Source organism: Rana temporaria, chromosome 3, assembly GCF_905171775.1.
Source record: "Rana temporaria chromosome 3, aRanTem1.1, whole genome shotgun sequence".
Classification (NCBI taxonomy): domain Eukaryota; kingdom Metazoa; phylum Chordata; class Amphibia; order Anura; family Ranidae; genus Rana; species Rana temporaria.
The window spans coordinates 86,429,324-86,455,341 of record NC_053491.1 but is presented as its reverse complement, the minus strand read 5'-3'; the positions used below and the strand labels follow the sequence as shown (position 1 = coordinate 86,455,341).

At 42.1% G+C, this 26,018-nt stretch overlaps 2 protein-coding genes across 2 annotated transcripts in view; both read left to right on the top strand.

Moving 5' to 3' along the window:
* The first annotated feature begins 7,565 nt into the window (after window positions 1-7,565).
* On the top strand, window positions 7,566-8,525 carry LOC120930357 (olfactory receptor 1019-like). Its single transcript, XM_040341555.1, has one exon. The coding sequence runs from the start codon at window positions 7,566-7,568 to the stop codon at window positions 8,523-8,525; it is 960 nt and encodes a 319-aa protein (XP_040197489.1).
* Window positions 8,526-23,816: 15,291 nt separating this feature from the next.
* LOC120930356 (olfactory receptor 5I1-like) overlaps window positions 23,817-26,018 on the top strand; it is a 29,604-nt gene continuing 27,402 nt past the window's right edge. The window contains exon 1 of the mRNA XM_040341554.1: window positions 23,817-24,744. Coding sequence (XP_040197488.1) covers window positions 23,817-24,744 — 928 coding nt within the window. The remainder of the gene's footprint in view (window positions 24,745-26,018) is intronic.

Sequence of the window (26,018 nt, the reverse complement as noted above, 5' to 3'; positions counted from 1 at the left end):
ATCACAGTGGCTGCGTTTGATGGGCACTGTGCCAGCGTTTGATAGCACAGTGGCTGCGTTTGATGGTACAATGGCTGCTTTTGATGGGCACAGTCGCTGCGTTTGATGGAACAGTGGCAGCGTTTGATGGGCACAGTGAGGCTGCAATTGATGGGGTTTTAGTTTCAGATTTTTTTATTTTGTTTTGTAATGTGTGTGAATTGTGATTATCATGTGCCTCCATGTATGTCCTTTTTGTAATGTGCTTCACGTCCTCTTCCTATAGAAAACACCAACTCCACACTGCGCCTGCGCGGCCTTTAATTAACACACGATAATCCCCTGAATAAATCATATACACCAACTCCTTGTGCATTGCTTTGTATAGCGTATGATAAAACATGTGCTTTAGTTTGTATATCGTAGGTGACAGGAAACTGTAAACGAAGGCCGCACAGGCGCAGTGTGGTGGCGAGTGGAGTTGGTGTATATGATTTATTCAGAGGATTATCGTGTGTTAATGAAAGGCCGCACAGGCGCAGTGCGGAGTTAGTGTTTTTGATAGGAAGACAACGTAAAGCACTAAGACGTTCTCGTGGTTGTGCTCACGCATGAGCTGTACACTCGAGTGGAGAATTTGATAAGTTGGAACTTATGACAGAATACCGTATCGCAAAAAAAAGGCCTGGTCATTAAGGGGGTAAATCCTTCTGCCGCTGAAGTGGACAAAGGTGAATTTAGCCTTTAAATATCGAATGTCTAGACTTATAATACAAGTTTCTGTCATATTTCAGGTTGTAAACACATCTCCTAAGCCAGTAAATGTTTCCTGTTTTGTCAGAACCCCTGCACATGTCTGGGACCAAAGGGGACAGCTTAAGTTCAATGCAAGACAGCCAGGAGCACTCCAATCTCTCTATTTTGGGCCTAAAGCAGCCAGTTGAGGTCTTTTGAACATTTACCTTTATTTGGAACTTTTGCCTTACTCTTCCATCTGCATCATTACTCCCACTAGTGTGCAGGACAGTTCTGCTGGATTTTAGCAGGCAGAGACTTTAGCAGTTCCTCAACAGATGGTTTGGTGTTTACAAGTTTCGCCAGTTCTGGGTATCCTATGTATTCCAATTCCTATCCAAGTTTAATGTTCCCTAAATACACAACCTAAACGAAAAACCCCTAGACTTCTTGAGCCAATTGAAGAGTGTGGATAATTCCTGTTGCCTAGCTGTGGGTGCAGTGTTGGGGAAAAAGGCTTGAATTCCAGCGACTCTTTCAGGGGGGTAGCACTACACACGGGGCAGGCCTGAACATGGGACCCAGTGGAACCATGGGTCCCGGGTGGCACTTTCAGAGGGGAGGCAAACTGCCGCCCACCAGCCAGCCCGTTCCAACCGCTCCGTTGTTTATTTTACAGGGAGTGATCGGGCCAGTAGAGCACCGGTGTGTACTTCTACTTCCTGGTGACAGTGGCACGCATAATGGGGTGGACATGATGTTATCAGCCAGAAATGAGGGCTGCGTCGCCTTCCACGTTTTGCATAATTTCCGGCTGATGATATCACGTCCACTCCATCGTGCATTCAAACGCAACTAGGAAGTAGAAGTACACACACCGATGCTCTACTGGTCTGATCGGTTCCTGTGAAATACTCAGCGGAGCAGGGCCTGTGTATCTCTCTCTCCTCCCCTGTCCACTTGCTATGGACATGACAGCCACTACAGTGGGCATCATGGCTGCTGTTGGAAATCATGGGGCCCCATACAGCCTACATGACGGGGCCCCCTTCGACCCGGTGGCAGGCGACATGGCAAGTGGCACACTGCATCCGCTGACAAGTGATGTGGCAAGTGACACACTGAATCCGCTGACAAGTGATGTGGCAAGTGACACACTGCATCTGGTAGCAAGTGACAAGCTGCATCTGGTGGCAAGTGACATGCTGCATCTGCTGACAAGTGACGTGGCAAGTGACAAGCTGCATCTGGTGGCAAGTGAGGTAGCAAGTGACATGCTGCATCTGCTGACAAGTGGTGATATATAAGGAAGCTAAAGATCCACTCAATACGTCCTTATATAGACCTATCTTTCTACTGAGTTCAGATATAAAAATTCTTGCAAAGGTCTTGATGGCTAGGTTGAATAAAATCATACAGAAACTTGTCCACCCCGACCAGTCGAGATTTATACCTGAAAGATCTACTAGTACTAATATAAGGCAGGTATCTTTGAATCTCCAGGTCCCAACGGATGAGGATGGAGCTAGGGCCAATTTGTCCTTGGATGCTGCCAAGGCCTTTGATAGCCTTGAATGGCAATATCTCTGGAGGGTTCTGGCAGAATTTCAATTGGGTATGATGTTTATTAACCTGGTAAAAATATTGTATAAAATGCCGGAGGCAAAAGTAAAGGTTAATAATGAATATTCTGATACATTTTAATTAAAGAGGGGGATGAAGCAGGGGTGCCCTTTGTCGCCCCTCCTCTTCACCCTTGCAATTTAACCTCTGGCAATAACCCTTAGGTCCTCCCCCGAGGTAAGAGGATTTAGAAGGAGTGGAAGAAAAAGTTGTATTATATGCGGATGATCTCCTACTATTTCTCGGAGACACGCAGAATTCCCTATTGAAGGCTATGGATATTATCAAACAATTTTCTGGACTTACTATAAACTGGGAAAAATCTGTACTGCTACCGGTTAATCCCATAGAAAGCTCCTTGCCTAAGTAGGTTGCCCAGATCCAAATAGTGAATAAAATTTAATATCTGGGAATAAATATCTCTAGAGATCCCAAGTAGTCAGGCCTTTGTTGAAGTTCTAGGGCCTACACATGGGCTTTGATAAAGCACAATTCGGGTGCGAATCTTGATGGATAAATCCTCTGGCGGATTTGGATCTGATGGCTGTACAAACCATCAGATCGAAATCCGCGCGGAATACATCCGCGGTGACGTGTCGCGCCATCGCCGCGACGATCGCGACGCTGGAAGGTAAATACTTCCACGCATGCATCGAATCATTACAACGCATGCGAGGGAGGGGAGCGGACGGACTGATCTGGTGAGTCTGTACAGACGACCGGATCAGTCCGCTGGACTGGATTCCAGCGGATAGATTTCTTAGCATGCTAAGAAATTTTTATCCGCTGGGAATCCGTCGGCTGGATTTTTATCCGCCGGGAAATGTCCGCTCGGACGTACACACGACCGGATCTATCTGCTGAAACTGATCCGCGGATCAATCCCAGCGGATAGATCCGGTCGTCTGTACGAGGCCTAAGAATGTAGAGTAAGCTTTTGGTGGGCTTTCCCCTTCAGAGGAATGCCATGTGTTCCCTTCTCCTTTGTAGGACTGCCAGGAAGTGGAAGAACTCTAAAATAAGATATCCTGAGAGTGGCCATCACTTATTGTCTGTTATACAAGTAAAAGAGAAGTTGCAAGAGGAAGCAACTGAATATCTGTATTCCCATGGTGCATGGTGGCTTATACTCAGGGAACAAAAAGTAAGCATACAGACTGGTTTGGTCAAGAGACTGGTAATGGTTGAGAGAAGGTGGTCCCAGTCCAATGGCAGTGGTGACAGATCTCCTGTCTCGACCATGTGCCTAAAATATGATTTAAAATACATTTAATTAAAGGAGTTGTAAAGGAATTTTTTTTTTCTGAAACGACTGTTTACAGGGTATAGAGACATATTAGTTATTTTAAAAATGATTAAAAATAGATAAAAATCAATCATATAATGTACCTGTAGTTTAGTTATGTTTTTTCCTGTTGCTTCCTGTCTCTCTGATGTACAGAGCCAAAGAGCCAATAGAGGGCAGTGATGGTTTGTAAAACGAAACTGGATTGGTGCTGAGGGGTTTTAGACACACAGTAATCACACCTCCTTGATTAGTGACCACAGTGAGAATTCTCCCAGTACTGTGGTTATCAGGAAACAGACAACCAGGAAATGTCCAGAACAGAGAGGAATTACAGCAACATCAAAGCAAAAACAAACAATGAGGACATGAAACCAGGACTGCAGTAAGGTACTGCAGTAAGGTAAAGGAAGCTATTTAGCTAAAAATAAATCCTTTAGTGACCCTTTAAGTTTAAAAATACATTTTAATTTATTGTTTAATGGCTAATTAAATATCTGCCTTTAGTTCAGCTTTAATAACCTTAGGGATTTATTTATTATCAGAATGTTTTGGAAAACATATACTCTATAGAGACACATTATGGGTATTAAACGTTTATAAATACATTTTCATCAGTGGAAAGAATCTCAATTCATGCCAGACCTCTCTGATGCCTGTGGAAAATACCTTTGATTCTATGCTAGGAATCAGCAGCTGGAAGACCAGATATATGTAGCTACACCAAGAAAACTGGGACCAGACCATGTATGTATATATCTTTAAAGTGAGATTTATTTACAGTGAAGTAAAAGACAATCACACACCAGCAAACAATAACCATGAGAATACATGAGAATCAAAACTAAATGACAAAATGCCTAACCAGCAACCAAAAACAAAACTAACATTATACACTATACAGTATACACAGATCAGATACACACAAGGCAGGGGGAAACTGGAGGAGCAAGGTAGCAGGGTACTGGGTGCAGGGCAGGAACAAGAGCAAGGTCAAGAGTAAATGGCAGCAGAGTCAATCGGCAGCAGGCCGGCAACCAGAGTACAGGGAAGGAGCATTTAAAATACTGGCACGCTGCGTGCTAGTGGGAGAAGTATTATAGATCCTGCTAGCAGCGGAGACCATTTGGAACTGATTACTGGGGCCTGTTGGCCTCTAGGAGACACCTGTTGGTGGACACAGGAACTGCAGCCCAGAGCACCACAGAGCCACCAGCAGGCAAACCTCGGTCCTAACACCCCCCCTTAAGGAGCAGCCTCCGGTTGCTCCATCATGCCTCACTGGTGGGATCTTAAAGCTGACTGGGTACCCCGCCACCGAGGTCTGAGGCTGGCTGAGTACCCCGCCGCCGGGGTCTAAAAACTGGCTGGGTTCCCTGCTGGTAAGATCAGTAAAAAGGAGCAACACTGAAAGCTTACAATTCTTTATTGCAGCAGCAATACTGGGACCTGAAGGCGACCTGAAAGCTTAACACCTGACAGGGTGTTCTATCATAACTGGACCTTCTCCATCTCTGCCGCTAGAGACTGTGCCACTTTTTACCCGCCATTCAGGTCTACCTAGGGCATAGGTTGCCCAACCCAGGTCTTTAAATGCATCAGGGATTGCAGAGATAACACCTGGGTAAAAACAAGGTACATTTGCAACTCTGTCCTTCCCTAGAGGCGCTCCACTACTTATACTATAATAACAGACACATCTCTCATGTTCAGAGTGGATATCTGGACCTCTTGGCCTTGGCACAACAGGATACACTGGCTGCGAAAAGAACTCAGGATAGGTAGTAGGGATCCAGAGGCAAGCATAGAGGCAGTCTAAGCCCCATCGGCAACCATAGAGGCCGGCTGAACCCCATAGGCAAGCACAGAGGCAGGCTGAACCCCATCAGAAAGGATTGAGGCAAACTAAATCCCATTGGCAATCATAGATGCAGGCTGAACACAATCGGCAAGCATAGGGGCAGGCTGAACCCCATTGGCAGGGCTAGAGGCAGGCTGAACCCCATCGGCAAGCATAGAGGCAGGCTGAACCCCATTGGCAAGCATAGAGGCAGGCTGAACCCCATCACCAGGCAGCATGGAAGCAGGTTGGACCTCATCAGCAGGCAGCATGTTTCAGCTTCTACAGGGGTGTATGGCATATGCATACTTACATTGGTCCAAGCTTCACCAATGTAAATATGCAAAATGAACCATACATGTAATTCAGCTTTAATTACAAAACCATAGCTTGATCTAATTGGTTGATGCTGACCTTATTAGGCGAATACTTTGGTTCTGATTCTGATTCATACTGGTGTTGGCTACTAATGGTGCAGAAATAATGACATGACAGAAATAATGACAAAAGTATGTGTCTCCTGAAAAATAGTACTATTTGCTATAAGCTAAAACACTAATCTGTCTATTAGTACATGCTAACAATGGCTTAAACCCGTTGTGTTTACCATCCACATTACACTATGTCCCATATCTGTAGTTGTTTTACATACAGCTGCCCTGGCAGACTAGCAATTGAAAAGCATTTTATTATTATTATTATTATTATTATAAAAAAATGCTTATAAGCACAGTCTTACCCATGGGCCTCAATGCGTATGACTATAATGAGCAGGGAGATTCTGATCTTCTTAATCTATCTCCCTTACTGGCCAGGATGTAGTGACCTATAAGCTCCCATAACACTTCTGGAAGAGCAAGGTCTTCAAACTCTTCCTGAAGCTTACCAAATTGGTGGTGTTTTTTTAGGACCAATGGTAAATCATTCCATACCTTACCCCCCTGCACCGAGAAAGCACATCCTCCTCGTCTCTGTTTCCTCATCCTAGGGACAATGACATTCGTTTGTCCCGCTGAACGTAGTGCTCTACTAGGAGCATATCGTGTGAATTTTTACTCTGGTCCACCTCCATGGACTATCCTATGCATAAAACAGCCAATCTTAAACAGAACCCACTAACGGACGGGCAGCCAATGCAAGGTATTTAAAATTGGGGTAATATTTCTCCTACCAGCACCGTAAGTAACCTTGCTGTGGCGTTCTGAATTAGTTGGAGTCTATGCATGATCTTTTTAGGTAGGCCAAGGTACAAAGCATTACAGTAGTCCAACCGACTGGTAATTGTTGCATGAATCAGAGCGATCTTATCCGAGTCATCATCCAGATAGCAGAAGAGGACCCACAGGAGCTTTAGCTTTAGCATTGTTCCAAATCACATGGCAATTATCTATGACATGGTGATTACTTTGCTTCGTTTATAAACAGCTGACAGCTTCCATAGTATTAAAAAATTCGAAACAGAAGTATTAAAATATATATTGTTCTGTTTGTAAGCCTACAATAGGAGATCTGAGCAGAACATTTATTTAACATTGTACAAAATAAAGCCTTATATGTCTTTGTGAAAATGATTTAGACAAATAAGTAGACTTATTGTGAAGGTAATCAGTGGATATTTATGCTGCTAAATTTGTTCTCGTCTTCCAGGCACCAATTGTCTCTTGTTGTCACGAAAAGGTTAAACATGCTTGATGCAATAGATGTGAGGCCCCGTACACACGTCCGGTTTTCTCGGCAGAATTCAGCAAGAAACCGGTCGTGTGTACACTTTTCGCCGAGAAACCCGTCGGGAAACTCGTCGAGCCAAAAAGAGAGCATGTTCTCTATTTCCTCGTTGGGCAATGGGAACATTTGGCTCGACGAGTTTTCTGACAGCCGAACAAGGAACTCGACAGGCAAATCGATGTGTTTTGGACGTCGAGTTTCTCGGTCGTGTGTACGGGGCCTAAGGGATAGGAAGATCTATCCTTCCCCTATCTGTTGTTCTGCAAGGTCTTTCATTTTTTTTAAGTGTAATAGCTACTGTATTTGGTATTATATTGATTCTAATTAGACCTCAACTCTCATTTTAATCTTACAGAGATAAAACTTTACAAAGTCTCCATGGAAGATCCTAAGGGCAGTAATAACTCCTTGGTGACTGAGTTTGTTCTACTTGGTTTTTCTAACAGACCTGACCTGAAGATATTTTTATTTATGATGTTCCTTATTGTTTATGTAACTTCTATCTTGGGAAATACCGGTATAATACTTATTGTATTTAGCAATACCCGTTTTCATACTCCTATGTACTTTTTCATCAGCAACCTTTCCTTCATAGACCTTCTATACTCATCAAACATTGCTCCAAAGATGCTTGCTGGCATACTTTTTGGTCAAAAAAACATCTCCTACATTGGCTGTGCAATACAGCTTTTCTTTTTCTGTGCTCTTGGAAGTACTGAATGTATCCTATTTGCAATTATGGCTTTTGACCGATATGTGGCAATCTGTAACCCATTAAGCTATAATTTAGTAATGCAGCAGAAGATGTGTCTGCAGCTGGTATGTGGAGCTTTTACAGCCGGTTTGCTGCATTCTGTGATTGAGACATGCCTCACCTTTCATCTGTCCTTTTGTGTCTCTAATGTTCTTCATCATTTTGCTTGTGATTTTCCTCCACTGTTAAGCATTTCTTGCAGTGACACTACTATTAATGAAATTGTTTTGTTTTTTTTGTCCTCTTCACTCACCATGCCTTCTGTTGTGGTCATTCTTGGGTCCTATATTTCTATTTTATTAGCCATTTTAAAAATAACTGGTAAGGGAGAAAGACAAAAAGCTTTTTCTACCTGTGCCTCACACATTACAGCTGTGACTTTACTTTACACCACTGTCCTTTATGTGTATTTCAGTCCCAAATCCTCAGCTTCCAGGGATAATGTAAATATAGCTACTGTATTTTATACAGTGGTACTGCCCATGCTAAATCCAATTATTTATAGCATGAGGAACGAAGATATAAAAAGTGTGCTAAAAGCAACATTACTAGGGAAATGTTGCAGAACATCATGTGGGATGTAAGCAGTGGCGGTGTGTGTGCCACTGTGGCGGCTCTTGCACCGCCACTGACACAATACATAGAGATTCATGCATTGCATGAATCTCTATGTATTGTTGCCGGCCGCTGCCGCCGATTATTCAGATGGCCGCCCCCCTGGTGAGCGCCGGCCATCTGAATAGCGGAAGCTGGTTGGCTGTGGAAGTGCCTATCAGAGCCAGCACAGTGGCGACAATTGATGGGCACAGTGGCGACAATTGATGGCACAGTGGTGACAATGGGCACAGTGGCAACAATTGATGGCACAGTGGCTGCGTTTGATGGCATGGCACAGTGGTGGCAATTGATGGGCACAGTGGCGATAAATGATGGCACAGTGGCTGCGTTTGATGGCATGGCACAGTGGCTGCATTTGATGGCACAGTGACGACAATTGATGACACAGTGGTGACAATTGATGGCACAGTGGCTGCATTTGATGGGCACAGTGGTTGCAATTGATGGGCACAGTGAGGCTGCAATTGTTTTGTTTTTTTTTGTTTGCGCCCCCCCAAAAAAATTTGAGCACCAGCCGCCACTGGATGTAAGCATGGATGGATTTATATACCTTCTGCCTCAGGACAGCTATCTTGTGTTTTAATTTGGGCCTGCCGTTTCTTCACCACATTCGTCTTAGGGGTCCTCCTTGAACAGTTATTCACAAATGTCTGCACCAACACTTAATCTCTTTTTCTTCCAAGGTTTTATTAAACAACTCAGACAGAGGGGAGATTCAGGTACCTTACCTTGCGGATCATGGGCATGTTCTTGGATCCAGAGGACAAACCGTTTCCACACTGGATTTAGCAACCACCGAATAGGCCTCTCTCACTGACCTAGCAGCCGGTGTGAAGCTTGTTCAAAAGTCTCTGCCACAGACTTGATGAGTGCCGTCGAGTCATTGCAGTCCTCTGCCACAGGACCGCGTAACCACACACACACTTTGCAAAAGTTCCAAAGACACAGCTACACAGTACCAGGATCTTTCAGCCAGCCGGCAACACTGTGAGGTAGATTGGCAGGATGCGTCCTCCAATTGAATCCCCAATTGTTCGGCTTCTTCCTGCAGGCAAGACAGCACAGGACCACCCCTGGACCAGTAGGCCCCAGAAACTCCTGGACCTACTCTCAGTAGCGGAGCCTCGGGCCAGCAGGCCCTGAGGCCTGAAAAAAACTGCTAGCACATCCCTGAGGCCAGGAGGGCCATCAGGTCAGGATCGGAAAACCCCGCCAGAACAGTGTCTGTCCCGTAAGTACCCTCTCCCAGAATGCACACCGACAGGGACCACGCCTGCTGAGCTGCTTCTGGGAAAGAATACTCAATGCACCCAACCCGCTGCTTTTCCAACCTTGACCCATGGTGACAGCAACACCCACAGTCAAATGGAAAATATGCAACGCTGCTGAACTGGAACAGAAACCAATAATTTGACATAATCATTCTGAGCTAAACTACAGCTCAGATAACTTAAATTTACAAATAGCGCCTACCCAACAGGAGAAGGGCGCTACATATACAAAAATGGTATTGGTTTTAAGATAACAAAAGGGACATATAGAAGGAAATCTACAGCGTGAAGACAGACAACAACAAAAATAGCATTAGTAATATAAGTACTGTATGTTACAGGTTAACAAGATATATCAAGGTCTGAAAATAAGCAAGATGACTTTCAAATATGAGGGAAAAGGGAAGAGCAGTGACGGGAGATGTACTAGTGCTAGGGTGCCCATAAAACAGCTTAAGTGCCCATGCACATTAGGGAGTTTAGAGACATAGGCCCAGATTCACAAAGCACTTACGCCGACGTATCTCGAGATACGCCGCGTAAGTGTAAGTATGCGCCGTCGTATCTATGCGCCGTGCCCCTAAACTGAGATACCCCTGAAAATAGGCTTCATCCGACTGACTTTTTTAATGCCAAAGGTTCTGGCATATGGCGGCGATCAGTGATTTTTTTTTTGGTGACTGCGACATTATGGCGGACACATCGGACACTTTTGACACATTTTTGGGACCATTGTCATTTTCACAGCGAAAAGTGCTATAAAAATGCACTGTTTACTGTAAAAATGACACTGGCAGTGAAGGGGTTAACCAGGAGGGGCGCTGTAGGTGTTAAGTGTGCCCTAAGGGAGTGTTCTTACTGTGGGGGGCGTGGCTGTGTGTGTGACGTCACTGATCGCCGTTCCCTAACACAGGGAACAGACGATCAGTGACAGCCACACTAGGAAGCACAGGGAGAAGTTTGTTTACACATACCTCTCCCCATTCTTCCTCTCTGTGACCCGATCGCGGGACACCGGCGGCATACGGGTCCTCTTTTCCCATGGGGACGGTCACGGAGGAGAGAACTGGTTTGCGAGTGCACCGCCGGCAGTGCGCTGTGCGAGCCACGAACATGTACGCCCTTGTGCCTAGTCGTGCCATTTTGTCGACGTATATCATCGTGTGGCGGTCCTTAAATGGTTAAGGTATAATATTAATTGCATACATACATTTATATGTATGCATGTCAAAAGAAGAGAACATTCAAGCTAAGGTGTAGAAAGAGGAGGCACTGGAGAGACACTGAGGGATGGATTAGAAAACAAGAGCATATTAGCAGAGTACATTAAAGCCATAGTAAACCGCAAACAAATAAAAAAAATTAAAATCTTCTCCCTGCAAGTTAATGTCATAATGGGCTCTATGCATCGCATACGAGCACATTATGAAATACTTACCTGAAAACAAAGCCCTTCAGCGGCGCACTGTCACCGGTGACAGGGCTTCCATCTTCACCAGCCCAGGTCTTCCTTCTGGGTTTGCAATGTCATCGCGCTAGCGTGCACGTAGCCGCGGCACAGCTCTCTCAATGGAGGGCTTGCCGATGACATCACTGACGCTGCTTAAGTAAATATCTCCTAAACGGTACACAGAGGAGATATTTACTGTACCTACAGGTAAGCCTTATTTTAAGCTTAGCTGTAGATATAAATCCTCAAAACACCTTTACTACCACTTTAAGGAGGAAAGTAGTGTTTTCTTAAATTAAGCTTTGTGGGCCTTTGTAAAAAGAAACCATGTGCCTTTATGCTGAGTCCAAGAATTTTTTGTAGGGCTGGTTTACACTAGAACACGCATGTTTTTGCACATTCCGTGTGTTCTGGTTCAGACTACTTTTACAAATTGCCCTGCCCCAACCTGCATGGCACTGCTAGATGCGTTTGCATTTAACATACAATGGCACCTGCACATGTCTAGCAAGGGCAGTGCCTTCCTGCATGAAACAAGCCTTTCAACCGTATTTCCTCCCTTTAATCCCACCCCTCTGCACAGATTCGGATTAAGTGATTATTAAGCGACCCCTTCACTCTACACAATGGTACTAGACAGGGTTGTCCCCTGTCACCCCTGTTATTTGTTATCTCACTGGAACCCTTTTTAGCCAAAATCAGAAATAACTATAGCATTGAAGAGGTCAAAGTAGGCTCTAGGGTACACAAATATGCCGCCTATGCAGACGACATTATTTTCTTTATTCAACAGCCACGTATCTCGTTACCAAATTCAATGGCTGCCTTCAATACGTTCCAATTACTTTCCACTTTCTAATCTCAACAAATCTGAGATTCTAAACATTAAGGTTCCCCGTTTGGAAGCTGACCAAATAAAACATCTCCTTTTCACTGGAATTCAGAAAATCAAAAATATCTAGGTATTCACCCCGCATCTTCACACTATTTTTAAGCATAACTATACACCCCTATTAAATAGCGTCAAATCTGATCTCCGGCAATGGTATTTCCTGTCCCATTCTTGATTAGGTAAAACAAAAATGAATATTCTGCAAAGTAGACTTTTCATTTTCCAAATGTTGCCCTTCTTTTCTTTACTTCAGACCATGATCTCCATGACCATGATCTCTTGCTTCATCTGGAAGGGTAAGCACCCTAGAATATCCAGATCGACTTAATGCCACTCCAAATGCTCTGAGGGGGGTTGCACTTCCAGACTTCAAAACATATTACCATGCTATTGCTTTGTCACGGATATCTGACTGGCAATGTCAAATTGTGGGTCCACCTGGAATATACTTTAAATGGCACAGACTTACCCATTATACAATGGATACCCCGCTTCTTAAGATCTTTATCCTCCTCCACCTCTAACCGCCTCCACCATGGGACATGCTACACAAAAAGTTTTCCTGGTCCTATAACTTACCCTTAATGCCTCTTCTAAATCACGGCTACTTTCTACCTGGCTCCATGGACTCTGGCTTTAAATCTTGGTCACTCGAGGGGTCCTCTACTGCGCCATCACCTTCTTCAATCTTACGCTCTTAAGCCTCTTCTGTCTATTTTAGGTTCAAAATCAATCACGTTCATGGACAGATGGAGGTATAACCAGCTAAACCGATTTCTTCTCTCTCTGTCTCATCCACTACCTGTCCTACAGGATTTAAACCCAATTAAATACATGTTTATCCACAAAAATCCTCCATTTCACTGCGTCCCGCAGTTCTACACGGCTCTCACCATGCTACAAGGCCCCCTTTAGCCCACAATACCTTGTCAAATGGGAAGCTGACCTCAAATCTCATCTTGCCGACAAGCAAAGAGACAAAATCCTGCAGCTTTCTCATATTTCTTCAATTTCATCCAAAATAGTGGAAACCAGCTATAAACTTCTAACCAGATGGCATTACATGCCAATTAAAATATACTATACAGTATGTTCCCCTTAAAATTCCCCGTTGTGTTTGAGGAATTGTGGGAACACTGCCTCACATGCCCATATCTGGTGGGACTGCGCCCTAATCCGCCCTAATTGGTCAGACATACTTAACCTCACAAACCGGATAGTGGGTCTATCTCTCCCCTTCGACCTATGGACGATACTACTTCATGGTACCCTCGAACCAGTTGGCCCATATAAAAACCTTCCCTCACCTCTTGAATGCAGCTAAGGCCTTGATACCTGTTTTATGGTGTCAACCTACAGCTACATCTTTGAGAAGTTGGCTACAAAAGGGAGATTAAGTTTGTCCTTTAGAGGAACTCACCCATTTTGGCAAAGGTAATATTAGGCGCCACACCCACTGATTCAAATTCAAAACTACTTCTTGCTATAAAGACATCATGTTTGTACCTCTTGAAGATAAACAGCCAAGTGGTGTCTCTTAATTTATCAGGTTTTTCTGTATGACAATTACTCTACTGTTATTTGTGATCTCTGCTTGTTTAGATGGAACACTCCACCGATTACCAGCACTCCACCTATTTTCTTCCCTTCCCCCATCCCTCCTTTTTCTCTTTCTTTCTCTCTCCCCCCCCCCCCCTTTCTTTCTTTTTAAACCCTCAATCTAACTACTTTAACATTTGATTGTATATAATGCCTGGACCCAGGCTTCTGTTTATTGTTACACCTCTCATTTTTTGAGTTCTCCATTCCTGATGGTCTATGGGTAACACTTGCTTGAATTTGTACCTGTACACGATTCTATACAATGTGTCTGTATTATCTCTGTCATTTCTTTTCATAATTTTTTTTAAATAAACAGATATTAAACAATAAAAAAATAGATAATTAAATAGATAATTAAAGGACACATTTAAAAAAAAAAGAAGAAAAAAGAAACATGCCTTTCCTGCACCACATTATGTTGTGAACAGGCCCTTAAAGAGGAGGTACTTCAAAAATGAAGTCAGCAGCTACAAATACTTTTAATAAATGGACATTTTCCTGTCCTGGGAGCCCACAATGTCGGCACTCCATGTGCAGCCGCCTTCATTCCTGGTATGGGAACCCAGCAGTGAAGCCTTTCGGCTTCACAGCCGGTTCCCTACTGCACATGCGCAAAGCACACTGTGCTTTCTAATTGGCCCGGCGATGGAGTAAAGAGAAGGGGACCGAATTTCCGAGAGATGGCTCGGTGGCACCATCTTCGGAAATGGGAAATGATACCTGTCAAAAACAGGGAGGGAGACAGATGAGCAGAAGTTCCACTTTTGTGTGCAACTCCGCTTTAATGCATATTTCCACTTTAGCATTAAAATTGGAAAAAACTACTATACGTTTGTTATGTGCTTCCATTTACATAGCAGTCTTAAAAAAAATATATATATATTATTTCTTACATTTTAGATATTTCGCAGGAGGAGGTGCAATGGCTGACTGCAAGGTTTTTTGATCAATGTTATACCTAGTGCACATGGGCCGAATGTCAGACGACATCGGTCGGTTCAATAAAAAACAGTCGACATTCGGCCTGTGTATAAGGGCAGCCAGTTCGGCTTCTGTCGGACGTGCTTGCTGTAAAACCAGCAGCCGACAAGCTCCTGATCAGCGATCTCAGCCAATGGCTGAGAGGGCCGACCAGAGTATTCAAACTCAATTCCGAATTGCAAATGCCAAAATGTAATAACAATGTTATAGTGCACAAATTGATCTTGTACGGACTGAATATTTATTTATGACATTTTGTATCATGAGTAATGTCATTTGTTTACATTGGATTTATGCACTATAACATGGTTATTATTTAGTTTGGCATTTGCACTTCGGAATTGAGTTTGAATATTTATTTTGCAATAGAGGAATTCATATACTGTGGCATAATATTATCTAATATTTTTTATTTTATTTGTTTAAATAATCACAATTGGCACATGCACTTTATGGATTGGAATCATATGTTAATATTCATTTATAGTATTGACACAGTTACCGTATTCATACAGCACGGCACATTTTATCTATTTTTATTTGGTTTACCACAGCTTATGGGAGTGTGACTGGTGTCAGTAACTGAAAGAAATCATATCATCTCTGCTCTATTGGATGCATTTTAAAGCCTCGTAGACACGCTCGGTATACTCTGCAAGAACCAGCAAGAAAACTGCTGGCAGAGCTCTCTTGCCCAGTATACCGAGTGTGTGTACGAGGCTTTCAGGTTTCTCCACAAGAAAACTGCCCAGAATCTAGACAAGAAAAATAGAGAACATGTTCTCTATTTTCTCGTTGTGAGATTCTCGGCAGTTTTCCTGCCGAGAAACCCGAGAATGTGTATACTTACCTGGTCGCCATGGAAACCTGCGCACGCTCGAAATGACTTTGACACATGCGCGGTAGCTTCCTAGGCATAGGTAGGGTGCAGCAAGACGGCGGCGATGGCATCGAATGTGAAGAGCGCATGCTCGTCGTATGCGATGACGTCACCGCGTCCTTGCCTTTCAAGAGAACCGCAGTTCTTTTGAAAGGAGAGTCTGTACACTCAGCTGGCAAGAGATTCTTGCCAAGAATCTCGTCAGGAATTCTGGCCCGTGTGTACGAGGCTTTAGACCTACAGGCTATGATATTGGTAGCTCGCAAGATTTTTTATTTATTGGGTTGATTTACTAAAACTGAAGAGTGCAAAATCTGGTGCAGCTCTGCATAGAAACCAATCAGCTTCTAAGTATTTTAGTGAAAGGTTAATTGAACAAGCTGAAGATAGAAGATGATTGGCTACCATGGAAAGCTGCACCAGATTTTACACTTTCCAGTTTTAGTAAATCCACCCCACAGCGTTCAAATCTAGTTACAATTGCTAATCTGCTCTGCCTGCACAGTAAAGACAGGGTTAACCATGGGAAACACAGCAGCCCAGCCCTCAAACAAAGAGAACTATGTAGCATATTTTCTTACTGGATGTTCCAGAATAGAGCATCTAAAAATAATAAGCTGCAATTTTTAAATATACTTATAAGTTAAAGTGGTTGTAAAGGAAGAAGGTTTTTTTTTATCTGGATGCATTTTATGCATTAACCATTTGCCAACCAGCCACTGTCATTATACTGCGGCAGGTTGGCTCGTTACCGCAAATAGGCGTAGCTGTATGTCAGTCCCTTTAACAGCTATAGCAGGCACACGGGCCCGCCGCATGGCAGGGGAGCTGATGCGTGTGGACGGCGGCCGTGATGTGTGCCAGCCATGGGTGATTGCTCCACAGAGTACCAGAACGGGGATCTGCCAATGTAATTAAACAGATCCCCATTCTGACAGGTATAGAGTGATCGTCTGTTCCTAGTAATTGTACTCCCAGTCAGTCCCCCCCCCCAGTTAGAAATACCTCCCAGGGAACACATTTAACCCCTTTATTCCCCCCTAGTGTTAACTCCTTCCCTGCCAGTGACATTTATACAGTAATAAGTGCATTTTTATAGCACTGATCGCTGTATAACTGGTCCCAGAAAAATGTCAAAAGTGTCTGATTTGTCCGTCGCAATGTTGAAGACCCGCTAAAAATTGCTGTTCAACGGCATTACTAGTAAAAAAAATTATAATAATAAAAATGACATAAATCTATCCCTATTTTGTAGACGCTACAACTTTTGCACAAACCAATCAATATACGCTTATTGCGATTTTTTACCAACAATATGTAGAAGAATATATATCGGCCTAAACTGATGAATTTTTTTTTTTAAATGGGATATTTACTATAGCAAAAATAAAAAATATTGTGATTTTTTCAAATAAAAATCGAAATTATCGGTATTTTATTTACAGCACAAAAAATAAAAATCACAGAGGTGATCAAATACCACCAAAAGAAAGCTCTTTTTGTGGGGAAAAAAGGACATACATTTTGTTTGGGTACAGAGTCACATGACCGAGCAAGTGTCGCTTCACAGTTAAGGCTATGCAGTGCTGCATTCCAAAAAATGGCCTGGTCATTAAGGGGGAAAATCTTCAGGGGCTGAAGTGGTAATGATAAAAAGCCTTCTGTGTGCAGCAGCCCCCCTCAGTCCCCCTAATACTTACCTTATACTCTCCATCTAGATCCAGCAATCTTGTAGGAGTGTCTCGGCTAACTGGGACTCCCCTCCTTATTGGCTGTGATAGCAGCATGGCACCATTGGCTCCTGCTGCTGTCAAAGTCAGTCAGCCAATGAGGAGAGAAAGGAAGCGGACACAGAGCGCTGCGGCTCTAGTGCCCCCATAGCAAGCTGCTTGCTGTCGGGGCACTCAACAAGAAGGAGGGGCCATGAGCGCCGAAGAGGGACCCAAAAAGACGAGGTTCAGGGCTGCTTTGTACAAAACCATTGCACAGAGCAGGTAAGTATAACATGTTTGTTATTTTTAACAAAAATAAAACGGGACTTTACAATCACTTTCAGCTATGTGAATGGGGGACATGTAAAAAGTAAGTGATGTCCCAGTTTGGCTGCAAAAGTGGAAATACATTTTAAATGCCTATAAAACATATCTTTACAGAAAATCTCTATCATTTTTCATGTACACAAAAAAAGTCTGCTTTGAGAAATCGATGGAACCATAACAATTGGAAACACCCAATCCAAACACAAGAGGGAGCCCTTTACCTTTTATTAATTTACTAACTTATGTTAAAGGAAGCCAGAATTCCTCATAAAGTTTTTGCATCTTCAAACTGTTGCTTAATATATTGGTGTATGTGGGTAGAAGATTCCACCTTACCATTTTATTTGGGTCCTTTTGTCTGAACCACAAGGTTCTTATTTGACTATGTGGAATACATATAATAGACACATAGGGGTAGATCCACGTACAACGGCGCATTATTGCGCCGGGCGTAGCGTATCTAAGATACACTACGCCGCTGTAACTTTTTTTGTTTTGAATTCTTTAACGAATTTGCGCCGTAAGTTACGGCGGAGTAGTGTATCTCTTGCGGCGTAAGGGCGCGGAATTAAAAAGGATGTAATGGGGGCGTGTTTTATGTAAATACGTCGTGACCCGACGTAAACAACATTTTTTTTAACTGCGCATGCGCCGTCCCTGGGAGTATCCCAGTGCGCATGCTCGGATTTTAACCGGAACAAGCCAATGCTTACGACGGCGACGTCATTCTACGCAAATTCCTATTCGCAAACGACTAACGACGTAAAAAAATTCAAAATTGTACGCGGGAACGATGGCCATACTTAACATTGAGTACGGCACCATATAGCACCTTTAACTATACGCCGGAAAAAGCCGAACGAAAACGACGTAAAAAAATGCGCCGGGACGACGTACGTTCGTGGATCGCCGTAACAAGCTAATTTGCATACTCAACGCGGATTTCGACGGGAACGCCACCTAGCGGCCGCCGAAAAATTGCAGCTTAGATCCGACGGCGACTAAGATGTACGCCTGTCGGATCGATCCCAGATGCAGTCGTATCTTGTTTTGTGGATACAAAACAAAGATACAACACTGGGAATTTAAAATTACGCCGGCATAAATTCATCTTTCTGAACATGCTAGATGTTACACCCATATCTAAGATGTAACATGTAACATGTTCAGCATCAGACCCCTCTCCCCCTGACAGCGAGCCAGGGATCTTCTCCCACACTCGCTGTCACAATTCAAAGAGAGAGTGGCTGTCCGGGGGTTTCAGATGCCGTTAGTTTGCAGATCCTTGTGAATAAATGAACTGCAAGAACCAACAGCCCTTGCGCATTTCTGCTTGTAGTTCTCAATGAACTATCAGGGCGCTGTTAGGTGCTCTAGGTAGTTTAGCAGATCATGGGTGCAATGCTTTACAGGCTTCTAACAAAAAAAATGTGCATTTATTTTTTGTAATGGTGAACTTATCCTTTAATCTGGAGTTCCCATTGTTATTTTATTTAATATAACAAATTTATACAAGTCAGCAGGTCCACATCATATTACACATTTACTTATCGGAGTCGGCAAATCATAAATTATTCCAGTGGAGAATTAATGCACAGTATACTGTATATAAGGGCATATTCATTACAGGACTGCAATAGGTAAATTGTTTAATTGCACTCAAAACATAAAAATGTTTCCCGTAAATCCTCTTTAACATGGTTGCAGTAAAATCTACAGTAACACTATTGTGTAGCTGGGTGCCTTGCCTGCTGTGTGATCAATCACATTCCGGATTCAGGGACTATCCTGTGTGGGTGCAATGCAAGCTGGGGCTGAGGGGGGCATCCAGGGCCGGCCCTACCATGGGTCCCAGATGGGTGGGGATCTCCTGCTTACTCGGCTGTCAGACCTCTATTATAAGAGGCGGGACTTTGTCTGAGGACAGCGTCTGTGCGGGGTAAACAGAAGATCCCCGCTCTGTATAATCTGTCTCCTCTCCTCGCTCGCTATGCACTGATGGGCACTGAACAGGCTGAGCTGATGGGCACTGAACAGGCTGCATGGATGGGCACTGAACAGGCTGCATTGATGGGCACTACATATATGTCCCCGCATTTCATAAAGAAAATCTAGTCACCTTACTTTACAGTTGCAGTTTACAGTTTACATGGAGACCTTAGCCCATTGCATAGTTTAAGAGGTCTCTCTTAAGGGATACTGCCCAGGACCCTAGCCATTCCTTAAAGTGCACTCTAAACCACTTACAGTATCCTCATCCTTACTGCAGTTAAATCTTTAAATGCATTGTTTATTGCTGATCTTGTTGATTTTTTGGTTGATTCCAGTCAAGTAGTGCAGAACTCTATTCAAAGTTGCTTTGGCCTAGATATCACACTGTTTAGCAGACTGTGTCTGAGTCTACCCTCTGTGTGCTCTTACTATTATACTATTATTTACCCTAAACTGTACCAATATATCGGGTTAATTTACCACTAAACAGTTTTGTGTCTATTTCCTGGTACTAGCTTACAACCAAGGCAAAGGTATCATCACTCGTGTTTTTTATAAGTGCCTGCAGTGACTTTGATTCAACCAGGTGTGTCAGAGTGGCTAAGATTGCTCTCAGAGTTGAGGCGCAGAGTAGAGAACCCAAATTATCAAGCGGTTACTTATGGCCCGTACACACGATCCAAATATCGGACGAAAACGATCGTCCAATGAAGAATCGTACGATTTTCGGATCGTGTGTACTCTACTTTCGAGAGCCGATCACGACAGTTCATCCGATATTATTCGATCGGACATGCACGAAAATTTTCCTCGTACGATGTCAGATCGTACGATTTTTGTTTAGTCAGTACAGTTGTCGTCCGAAAATACAATACAAATACATTACAACACGTGACATCACTTCCGATTATTTTTTTCAGTCGTAAGAGAATTTTCGTGGCTTTAGTAACCTATTTCATTTTACTTGCGACTATTAAGCGAAAAAAGTCGTACGATCCGTTGTACGATATTCGGATTGTGTGTACGGGCCATTACGGGTAGCACTACGATTGTAAGTTTAAAAGTTCTCAAAGGCAATTAGCTTAATTGCCTTTGCACTTGCCATTCTCACAGGAATTATTTTGCAAGTCTCTATTAAAAGAGAACACATGGGAATTAATATAATTCCCTATGTAGTTTTTTTCGTGGTAAAGCATGATGTTCAGGGAATCTTTTCAACACAATAAAAATCCATCATTATCAGCATCTCCTACTTAACTGCTTAATTCCAACCCTTAAATACCAGATTCATTAGTCTTCAATGGATAAAATACTGTCTCCAGATATTTCAATACCCAATATCCTAAAATCACAGGATCTACATTACAAGTGAGTCATGCTGTTCAAAATTACTTCTAATAAATCCAAATTCTGCAACAAAAAATTTTTTTTTAATCATTTTTAAAATGATATTACATAGATGAACAAACTGTCAATTATTGTTATGCTATATCTTTCACTTCCAAAACCTTGTCTAAACCTGCTTTTTCCTTTGTACAAAAGATCATATATGATGTATTCTTTAATGTCTAAAGAAGTTCCAAATAAAAATTTGACATTTCTATGACATATTTCATTTACCTAGTAAACCACTATATACAATTATGCCGCGTACAGACGGTCGTTTTTTGTGATGAAAAAAAAACGACGTTTTAAATCATGAAATAAAACAACGTTTTTGAAACTTCATTTTCAAAAACGACGTTGCCTACACACCATCGTTTTTTCACAATGCTCTAGCAAAGCGAGGTTACGTTCACCACTTTTTTCCATTGAAGCTCGCTTCATAACTAGCTTCTGGGCATGCGCGGGTTTAAAAACGTCGTTTTAAACGTCGTTTTTTGCTACACGGTCAATATCTGTGAAACTAAAAATGACGTTTTGAAAAACTACACAAAAAATTCCAGCATGTTCGGAAATGTTTTTGTCGTTTTTTTGAAGACATAAAACAACGTTTTGCCCACACGCGATCATTTTAAATGATGTTTTCTAAAACGTCGTTTTTTTTCATCACAAAAAACGACCGTCTGTAGGCGGCATTAGAGGGACATATCTCGGTGCTTGTTCTGCAGTCATACAGAATGCATTTTCTTAAAAAAACATACTTAATAAAGAAGGGTTGAAGGTAGGAAAAATCATTTGTGAGCCAATAAATAGTAACAATATCAAGTTACTGGTTATATTTTTAGCCACATTAAGTGGCCATAAAACAGTTATCTGTTTTCTACAAAGGATCCCTGACTTGTGCCCTTTACCTAATTAGTCCCATAATAGAGGTTTGACATTCCTGAAATTTAAAACTGTTTATGAATTTCACTGACCCCAGACACTAGCATCTGGCCAATTTAGCTCTGGTGAATGACAGGTTTTAGATGTTCATACTGTATTAAGAATTTTTATATATCTACATTCAACAACAAAACCTCCAGCTTCAACTTTATATTTCAATGTTTTTATTGAAGAAATCCAGCAATAACAAAAGTAGCAGTGAAACAGAGATCAATGCTCAGATTTTCACTATGACAGATACATGAATACAGAAAATATGAATACACATAAATAACATGGTCCATGAATATAAGGGAACAAACAATAATCATGGGATGATCTCAAGTAAATCCGTTGAGGTTAGAAAGTCCGACAATATCAGGAAGTAATAAACGTATACCTTATCTACTAAAGATCAGTGCTAATCAATAGTTAGAATTGTAACCATGTGCAATAGCGTGCAGGAACTTTATTATGGTATGGAAAGATAAACGCGGAGGAGGGGGTGGAGGAAGTATTGTGGATACAAGGGACCTTTGTACTAATTCCTGAGAAAATCTGTAAAGTCAAAACGTAATAATGTTCTAAAGGTAACCCAATATATATTTGAGTTAAGCAACACAAAAAAGAGGGGGGGGGGAGAAAAGCGGAAGAGAAGTTAAAAGAATAATAGAAGTAGGTCAGCCCAGGGCTCATTAGGGAATCAAAATATACCGGATCCATGGGTCCCATAATTTATCAAATGTTTTATAATTATTATGGAGTATGTGAGTGAGTTTGTCATTAACCCTAATACAGTTGACTTTATTTTTAACATATTCTTGAGGAATAACCAATTGTTTCCAGTGTCAAGCAGCTATACTAGTAGTATATATGTGATTCATTTAATTGATTTCTTGGGCACTTCATTGGGTAGTTTATGGAACAGGGCAACCTCTGGGGATCACGGATGTTCATCCCCATCACTGAATGTATTCAATTAAATATCCGAATCCAGAAATGAAATAGGGTGGGGCATGAACATTCAACTCAAGAACACCTCATCCCGTTATATTAATGAAAAAAAGGAATGGACAAAAAGGGGTGGTTTTGAATACCCTGGGATTTTTATATATACAGGGCTTTTTTTCTCAGATAATAGGTGCAGGAACTCCCCCTTTCTGAGTCACCCCTCTTCCTTGCCCCTACCCACCTCTGAGCACCTTCCCTTGGTTCCATCCTATACCCACCTCCCAGTAGCGCCCCTTTTAGACAATACAGAACCAAGTATCATTTTGTGGTGTTAAGAAATTTGTATGGAATTTGGTAATGATATCAAGAAAATCAGTAAAATAGATCCCCTGCAGCCAGCAACAATAGACTCCCGTCAGCATCAACAGATCTCCGCACAGCCAGCATTAATAGACTCTCTGGCAGCCATCAACAATAGACCCCTCCTTAAACAGTAGATCTCTTGCAGCAACAACTGATCCCCCGCAGCAACATAAGACCCACCCCCAACAACAATAGGCCCCCCACCAGCAACAATAGACCTCCTCAGCAAAAGTAGACCCCCCTGCAAAAATTGGTCCCCTCCAGTTAGAAGAGATCCCCCAGTAGTGAGCATCAATACCCTACACCCCAGTACCCCTTGCCATTACATACAGTCAGTCTAGGAGGTGCTGGAACTGGGTTCCCCCGCGTTCCCGCTGAAAAAAAGCCCTGTCATATATATATATATATATATATATATATATATATATATTAAACCATTGTTCTATAGTATGATATAAATGAGACAGCCTTTTGTGTATGTTTGGTTGACGTCAGCCTTATATTGTACTTGCAGGTCTTCCAATAAGCAATGGCTTTAACCACAAGTAGCAATTATACATTAGTAACTGATTTCATTCTGACTGGATTCTCAAGTAGGCCTGACCTTCAGGAAACATTCTTCTTACTCTTTTTATCTGTGTATTTAATAACCCTTTTGGGTAACTTGCTGATCATCTTTGCTATTTGTCACAATGACAGCTTGAAAACACCCATGTATTATTTCCTATGTAATCTGTCAATAATAGACCTGTGTTTATCTTGCGATATTGCTCCCAAAATGTTATTGAACTTTCTCTCTGAACAGAAGAAAATATCTTATGTTGGCTGTTTTGTACAGCTTTTCTTTTTTTGCATTCTCGGAAGTACTGAATGTATCTTGTTTGCAGTAATGGCTTATGACCGTTTTGTGGCAATATGTAACCCATTAAACTATTTTTTGGTAATGCAGAAGAAGACCTGCATAGGACTAGTATGTGGAGCTTATACAGCTGGAGTCCTGCATTCTCTCATTGAGACTTCTTGCACCTTGCAACTGTCTTTTTGTGCATCTAATGTCCTCCACCATTTTGCCTGTGATTTTCCCCCATTACTAAGTATTTCTTGTACAGATACTACTATTAATGAATTTGTCCTCTTAATCTTTTCTTCTTTTATAACTATACCTTCTATAGTGGTCATTATCATGTCATATGTCTCCATAATTGTATCCATTATGAGTATAAAGAGTGTAACTGGAAGACAGAAGGCCTTTTCGACTTGTGCATCCCACATAACAGCAGTGTCACTTTATTATGGAACAACTCTGTATGTATATTTAAGTCCCAAATCACAGTCTACAGTTGAGAACAGAAGTGTCGCCACTCTTTTCTACACTGTTGTAATACCTATGTTAAATCCAATTATTTATAGTTTGAGAAATAAAGATATTGATAAGGCTGTGAAAATAATGTTCCAAAGTATAATAAAATGTTATTAAAAAAAAAAGTCATGCAAGAGTATCACCATACAATAATAAAAGTGTCACCTTCTAACAATAGATAATATCAGTGGTAGCTGTACTCACAATATATCCACATTAACAATAAACAAACCATTACAATTGTGCTGTGCTATCAATAAGGATGAGCCAAACGGTTTGACAGAATTCTCACCGCTCCAGGTGAGCCTCGTGATGATCAGGGGTTGTTGAACCACCAGGGTGCTGGCAATGCGGTAATAGCAAAAAAACAAAAGAACAAAAGCTGGACAGCCGCACTCCAAAATTTTCTTTAAAAGAGATGTCTTTATTTTCAACTGTGCATACAGTCACTGCAAGCCCACAAAAATCAGTATGGCCAACGTTTCGCACTGGCGTCAGTGCTTAGTCATGCCTAGTCAGCCATGACTAAGCACTGACGCCAGTGCGAAACGTTGGCCATACTGATTTTTGTGGGCTTGCAGTGACTGTATGCACAGTTGAAAATAAAGACATCTCTTTTAAAGAAAATTTTGGAGTGCGGCTGTCCAGCTTTTGTTCTTTTGTTTTTTAGCCAAACGGTTTGGTTTGCACCAGAACTTGCAAACAGACAAAAAATGTGTTTGAAGTCTATGGCACACAAACATGAAAAAACAAACGTGCTCATATTAAAGGCTTATATGCAAGTTATTGTCATAAAAAGTGTTTGGGGACCTGGCTCCTGCCCCAGGAGACATGTATCAATGCAAAAACAAGTTTTAAAAACTGCAGTTTTTTCGGGAGCAGTGATTTTAATAATACTTAAAGTGAAACAATAAAAATTAAACATCCCTTTAAATTTCGTACCTGGGGGGTGTCTATAGTATGCCTGTAAAGTGGCACATTTTTCCCGTGAACAACCCCTCAGCAAAATAAAATTTCTAAAGGAAAAAAAGTAATTTAAAACTAATCGCGGCTGTAATAAATTGTCAGGTCCCGGCAATACAGATAAAACTACATGAGTTTCCCCCCCCCCAGTCCATTACCATGCCCTTTGGGTTTTTTACTACTAATGGCAGCGATAATCGATTTTTTTATGACTGCGATATTATGGCGGACACATCGGACACTTTTGACACATTTTTGGGACTATTGTCATTTTCACAGCGAAAAGTGCTATAAAAATGCACTGATTACTGTGAAAATGACAATGGCAGTAAAGGGGTTAACCACTAGGGGGCGCTGTAGGGGTCATGTGTGTTTCTAACTGTAGGGGGCGGGGCTGGACGTGTGAGT

Coding starts and splice junctions, on each gene's coding strand:
- LOC120930357 (XM_040341555.1), top strand. CDS start 7,566: ATGGAAGATCCTAAGGGCAGTAATAACTCCTTGGTGACTGAGTTTGTT.